Raw genomic sequence first — 7,179 nt, forward strand, 5'->3', positions numbered from 1 at the left:
ACTGTCAAAGACAAATTTAGATTTTTTTATGTAAAGTTTGATGGACATTAAAGAAGTCTAAGTCTAAAGGGCTGGTTATGGTCCCACATTCAAGCAACCCAAAGGGGGTCACGGACCCCTAACGTCCTCGCAGCCTCCCAAAACTTGTAACCTTCCATCAAGGAGACGCAGCAGCGAGGGCTGGGATTGGTCCGCTCACTAAAACCTGAGGCAGAACCATAAAGGTTCAGGACTGCGTCGAAGCGTCTGCGTGGTCGTTGCGTTGCGTGACGTGGTGGGACCATAATCAGCCCTTTAGTGCCCGTCTCAGTCTCAGTCACCTTCTTATATATGAGGCTGAAGAGGGCGATGCGGATCTGCATGCCCAGGTGGTGCAGGCCGAAGATGGCGGGCTGCAGCAGGAGGAAGCGCGCCGTGAAGAGCAGGCAGAGGCCCAGCGCCAGGAAGTACCCCTGGGAGCGCTCCGGGGCGTGGAAGGGGTCAAAGGAGGCGATGATTCGGCCCAGGAGCTGCGGCTGCACCGTCTTGGAAGCCTCCTGGGGGCCATCAGAGAAGGTAGCAGGGGAGGGTTTGTGGTGGTGAGTTTACATCTCTGTGTGTCTGTGTGTGTGTGTGTGTGTGTGTGTGTGTGTGTGTGTGTGTGTGTGTGGTAGTCTAAATGGAATGTATTTACCGTAGTTGCATTCCCATTGAATTGTGTGCTTACCCTACAACCATTGTGTGATTGCCTTACAGACACACACACACAAACAAAGCAGAAGACCTGCTCTTACTGTGTGTGTGTGTGTGTGTGTGTGTGTGTGTGTGTGTGTGTGTGTGTGTGTGTGTGTGTGTGTGTGTGTGTGTGTGTGTGTGTCTGTGTCTGTGTCTGTGTCTGTGTGTGTGTGTGTCTGTGTCTGTGTGTGTGTGTGTGTGTGTGTGCGTAGTAGATAGTAGGAAATGCAAGCCTGACGCATGCTAATCACTGAGGAGTTCAACAGTGATAATGAATATCGTTCATTAAAGAAAGTGAAGTATAGGCAAATTAGAGAGAGCTGACAAGGGATAGGGGATAGGGAATGAGACGTAAAAGACAAACTGTTTGATGCCATGTGGACAGATGACCTCATGCCCAATTCCCTGTTTCACATTATGATCCAGCTAGATAAGGTAGTTAGTCTGTAAACAAATGAAACCACGTAACATGCCCCATATGTAGCGTGAGCAGAGATAGGTTCTAAATCAATGTCCTACTGAAGTTGGCCAGTGAGTGATCTTATATCATTTAAAAGTATGTACATATATTACAGCATTATTGAAGGCAGATTTTTCCTTCAGTGACCCAAAGTTTTATTACATTGCATTATTGGACACTTATTAGGGTGTACAAGTGTATTTTTGCTTGAGGTCCTATTCTAGATTTTCTAGATTTAGATTATTACAAGGTTCATATTTAGTGACATTTTAGTACCACCACTTTCTTCATCTAAATCTATTTACTAAATTACACCGACTACTTTCAATTTCTTAATAACATTAAACCATTTACTCTGGCGTTACTAACCTTACATTATCTAATTTACCTTTAAATTACTTCCCCAATTTATTTTTACATGGACTTAAATCATAATTTCACAAATCATGTCTCATATGTATCCTAATATATATCCCTATACATCAATACAGACCAACTAAAATACAGAAAAGAAAAACCTTGAATATTAAAGAACATTCAAAAGTCCAAATGTGATTATGTCAAGAATCAATCAAAGATGTATTTATTTCCAGCCTTGCTGAATGTCCCCCTTACAATCCAGAGACCAGCTCCCTGATGTTTTACGGTTCTCTGGACAGTGCTAACGGGCATTCCTGTTGCTGTGGCAACCTCCCCCACTGTACTGTACCTGCGTATAGGCTACCGTGGGGCAGTTAGCAGTGCCCTGCTGCTACATGCTAACAGATCAGAACTGCTTTATGTTCCTCATGGACTTTCTGGACAAAATATATATACATTTTTTTGGTATTAGCAGTTAATTTAAACATTTACGCCGGGTGTGAAACAGCTAGTCTTTTGCAGGACCACCCCTTGACCAAGGGCAACATTGACTATACACACCACTTCACATGAAGTGCTACGTGAACCGTTGGCACCAGGACCTCCACTAGGTTGATACTCACCCCGAGGTAGAGGAGGATGCCGTAGAAGATGAAGGGGCCGATGAAGCATCGCGCCAATGCCCGCATCATCCTGGGCTTGCTCTTGGCCGTCGCCACCTCTCGGTCCCATTCTCTGCACACAAACACACAGAGGGGCGAGGCTTCATCGTGAGCTGGTCCCACGCAGACACTTCGTGAGCTGGTACCACGCAGACACTTCGTGAGCTGGTACCACGCAGACACTTCGTGAGCTGGTCCAAGGCAGACACTTCGTGAGCTGGTACCACGCAGACACTTCGACGCTGCTGCTGCGTCGCCTCAACGGAAGGTTAACATTTTTGGGAGGAGCACGTACGGCCCGAGCGGTCGACACAAGGAGGGTCCGCGAGGACGTAAAGGGTCCGCGAGGACGTAAAGGGTCCGTAGCCCCCCTGCGTTGGGGGAACGTGGGACCATAACCAGCCCTTAGGGGTCTGTAGCCCCCCTGCGATGGGGGAACGTGGGTCTGAGAGGGAAGAGGAAGGGTTAGGGTAACCCTAACCCTAACCCTGAATGAGGAAGACCAAAGGCACTCAAACACAAGGAAAGAGACACAATTGTGAAGCACTAAACAAATTAGATGACGAGGATAAGCAAAGAAAGATTGACTGACCCTAATTTCTTAGAAGTTAGAGAGAAATCAAAAATCCATAATAAAAAAAAAGATTAAACATAGGCTAGGAACGGTCAACAGAAGAATCAGGAAGTGATCGGGCCCATCCTGGTAACATTACAGCTCAGGGCCCAGTAAGGTCTCAATGTCTGCCTGATCAAAAAAAATAAAACACAGCATCGCTAATTTATCACCCTGGAGGTATTAAGGCCCTTTGAAAGGTCGACATTCAGCATCTATTCAGAGGGCTGTTGGCACTCAGCACTGGGACCTGTTTCCTGGCAGCAACAAACAAGGGCCCCCATAGCGGTAAGGGAATGGGGGTCGCCAGCTCCTGATCAGAGCAGAAACACAGGGGACATTTGGCTAGTGGTGGGGGCTTATGGGTTCTTCTCCTTTCTCCACGGAACAGAAGAACAAAACACGAGTCAAAAGTGTGACATTTACTCTGTGTTAACGAACGGGGAGAGGAGCAAATACAAGAGAAGAGAGGAGACGGAGGAGAAGGCAAAGTCAGGAAGAGGATGAAAAAGAAATGGAGATATACAGTCAGACTTGGAATCAGAGAGGACAGGTGCATAAAGAGGGAGAGAAAAACCGACAGAGCGAGACAAAGAAGAAGGGAGAGAGGGCGAGAGAGAGCGAGAGACAGAGAGAGAGAGAGACACAGAGAGAGAGAGAGAGAGAGAGAGAGAGAGAGAGCGAGAGACAGAGAGAGAGAGAGAGAGAGAGAGAGAGAGAGAGAGAGAGAGAGAGAGAGAGAGAGAGAGAGAGCGAGAGACAGAGACAGAGAGAGAGAGAGAGAGAGAGAGAGAGAGAGAGAGAGAGAGCGCTTGAGTGTGAGGGGGCCTAACCTTGTCCAGCATTTGTATCCCCAGGTGTTTGTTTGGCACACACAGTAGGAGTTTATGTCTGGCTTTGTCCAAATGCCATCCCATATTTTCAGTTAGAATGAGTCAGCTACACCCCACTAGTGTTCCTCTTATGCAACAATCCTACAAAAAGTTTCCTTGCCCAAATACATCCCAATGGGAGAAGGCTAATTAATTGAATTAGATAAAGGTCTGCAACATTCTTATTCAAATAGTTGGATTCCATTGGTTCTATTATTTGTAATTAGCCAACATATCTTAACCAAGGCTTTTGAATTTGTAATGGTTAGAAGTAGTAGATTTATTTGTGTAATTACTAAACAACTCCACTCACCATGTTTATGACCCAGTACTCTTGGATACGTCTCCTATGGTTAAAGCCGGTTACAGTTAACTAATTCAAAGGAGTCATAGCTGACTTATTGTTGTTCTTTCTGTCCATTTATATGTTTATATAATTGCATTACATAGTAATGTAAACTGCTGCCTATATAGTATCATCCATGATGAGGACACTTAGTGTCACACAGAGAGTCCAACTATTCTTGAGGCCTATTCTCAAAAAAATGGTGCCAACTATAAAATATTGCCAACATAATCTTCAGTTGCTACTTTATAGCGAATTTGAACCTGTAAATTAACGATTCCATATGCATTATCACAAACACACACACTCTCTCTCTCTCTCTCTCTCTCTCTCTCTCTCTCTCTCTCTCTCTCTCTCTCTCTCTCTCTCTCTCTCTCTCTCTCTCTCTCTCTCTCTCTCTCTCTCTCTCTCTCTCTCTCTCTCTCAAGCACGCGCACACACACGCAAGCACGCACACACACGCAAGCACGCACACACACACACACACACACACACACACACACACACACACACACACACACACACACACACACACACACACACACACACACACACACACACACACACACACACACACACACACACACCTTTCAAGTCGCTCAGATAGATTATCCGCGAGATCATAGGACGGTGCCTTGAAGACGTCCGTCAGCTCGAGCTTCTTCCGGAAGCCTTTCCTCAGGAGTGGAGATGTCCAACTATAAGGAAAAAAACACATAAGCCTATTTCATCATAGCCTTAGAGTACTTCTGCGTTTTAACTGTGTATTTTTTTTTTTCTCTCAACAGTTTAGCAGAGGCTTACTATATCAACCAAGGTCTGTAAACGATACGTTTAATGATCAGTTCATCAAAAACTATTTAAACAGGTTGCACATTTGTATGGCAATTACGCACTTGCCCGCCACGCAGAGGGAATGTATTTAAAGATAGGCCTAGCATCATTCCAACGGTACATAATGACCGTTTAAGACTTTTGCGGGAACTAAAGCGGGACGTCATGCAGTAGTATTTCAACTAGCTAGAGTGACGTCGAAGTTCCTTCAAGTTCCATAGACCCCATGCCTTCCGTGGCTTCAATCAACTGTAAAATGTAGAGTCTTACCAGAAGAAGAATTTGGAGAGAAAGTTAGCATCTTCCACAGGTGACTTCTGCATCCTAAACGCGCCTCCAGTTTGATTTCACTGCACCTGTACGTGTCGCTCACATTTGGTGGTCCTCGCGCACTCCTTTACAGTGAGAGCGTAAATGTTGTGTTTCTCCCCTTCCGCGAGCCTTCGGTCAGAGAGTGATGTTAACAGTGAAATCAGCGCTGTTAAGATACTATCTGCCCGCCAACCAGGCGATGTTGATCCTCGGTCCACACCTCATCCGCTAGCCTTGAATACTTTTTTTTCTTTTTTTACTACTATCTTTGCCGCTTGCGTTGCTTTGGCTGTGATGTATTTTCTGTATTTTCTATGCGATATCTTTTCATCCAGTTGTGTGTGTTGTCTGTCCTCACCTTCGGCGCGACAGACAGTGAGAGCAGCTCAGTGGCCCGCGAGACAATCCTTTATGGGCTAGCCAGAACTTCGCAGGGAGGCGCGTCATCTCCACTCCATAAAAATAATGACACAGGTGACGCTGTGCGTGGAGACACGGTTGGCACAAACAATAAGGGTACTTTTTTGTATAAACTTCGAGGTTTGTTTGTGTCAACCATCTACAAAATGTGTTAAACTATTTAATTAAACAGTAATCTAAATACAAGTTCAACTAATCAAATATGTTTCATATCAATTAAATAGTTCAGAGAATTTATAGGCCCAAAGGCTACATCATTTATAATGACTCTATAATGTAAAACAGTCGACATTAAGCACATGTGCATGTGATTATTATGATGAGCCTATAAAGCATCAGATCTATGAAGAACTAGAATCATTTTGAGGCTCAATGTGCAGGCAATGCAATATCAAGTAGGCTATATTTGCCCATATCTCCCACAAAAGAGATGAATCAGTTCCTGGTAGACAGAATGAACGAGAAACATTTTTATCAGTTTCTGGTTACGGACAGTTTCGCATGCGGGGGGATCAAACACACAAGACATTCCATTATAGAACAGAGATAAAAGAGACAAAAAAAGGAAAAGGCAAGGATCCCTTGGGTATAAGCATCTGAACCCAAACACGGGTTTATCTTGTATCGGTCCTCCTCACTATCAGTTCTGTTGTGTGTTGACTTGGCCATGTTCCGATAAGATTTGTTGTGTAAAGTAGGCCTATTCAATTGAGCAAATATCATTCCACGTTGTCCGTTACACAAGCGACAGACACCACATGCCCAACCCAACCCTGTGATAGAATATTCAGTTGACGGGGCCCAGAACATTTTCAGTGGCCATGACATGTACATATTTGGGTTTTGTTATTTGTAATAGAACCATTGAATAGTTGGGTTTGAAATAGGCATTCAGTAGGCTAATGAGGAGAGCCAATCACAAGGTCATTGGATAATTAGCTAATGCACTTGCACTTATGATGCCAAATTCATAGATTTTCTTTTTTCAGGCATAGAAATGTAAGATAATTAGAATTAATTATTTTACTGCTTTTTAAATGTGTAGCTAAATAATAAGCTTTATTAATGTCCCTACGCATTAAGCGTTCTTTGTGTTTATACGTGACTTGTGCGTGTGTATATGTGCGTGCATCATCTCTCAGGCCTCCATCTCTCGACCTAAGCTGTGTGAAGGGTTGGTGCATTAACCACTCACATCTTAATACCACTTAACTACTAGAAGCCAAATAGTGTTATAGAATCACATGTGCAAGTGCAGTGTGTTTGTGTGTGTGTGCGTGTGGGTGGCTGTGTGTGTGTGTGTTTGTGTGTGTACACGTATATGCGTGTTTGCACGTGTGTATGAGTCTCCTCTAGAGACTGATGATAAAAGCATTCATTATTTATTAAGGAATGGTAAAGTTATTCCTGATCCTCGTAAAGTTTATCCTGACCATACAGAGCATGCATTTGGGGCGTGTGGAGAGAGAGAGAGATAGAGAGAGAAGAGAGAGAGAAAGAGAGAGAGAGAGAGAGAGAGAGAGAGAGAGAGAGAGAGAGAGAGAGAGAGAGAGAGAGAGAGAGAGAGATTGGGAGGAATCCTTTAA

At 44.3% G+C, this 7,179-nt stretch overlaps 1 protein-coding gene across 2 annotated transcripts in view; it reads right to left on the reverse strand.

Annotated features, from left to right (window-relative positions):
* The window catches only part of cftr (CF transmembrane conductance regulator), a 41,748-nt gene extending 36,137 nt beyond the window's left edge, over positions 1-5,611 (reverse strand). The window contains exons 1-4 of one of the 2 annotated variants that reach the window (XM_060060054.1): positions 5,132-5,611; positions 4,615-4,725; positions 2,158-2,269; positions 321-536 (exon numbers count right to left, since the gene is read on the reverse strand). In XM_060060054.1, the coding sequence (XP_059916037.1) occupies positions 321-536; positions 2,158-2,269; positions 4,615-4,725; positions 5,132-5,184 (492 nt within the window). In that variant the 5' untranslated portion in view covers positions 5,185-5,611. Of the gene's footprint in view, positions 1-320; positions 537-2,157; positions 2,270-4,614; positions 4,726-5,131 lie in introns of those variants that run through there. The other variant, XM_060060055.1, reaches the window with a different exon arrangement.
* Between the last annotated feature and the right edge of the window lie 1,568 nt (positions 5,612-7,179).

This window comes from Gadus macrocephalus, chromosome 9 (genome assembly GCF_031168955.1).
Source record: "Gadus macrocephalus chromosome 9, ASM3116895v1".
In the NCBI taxonomy this organism is placed as follows: Eukaryota; Metazoa; Chordata; class Actinopteri; order Gadiformes; family Gadidae; genus Gadus; species Gadus macrocephalus.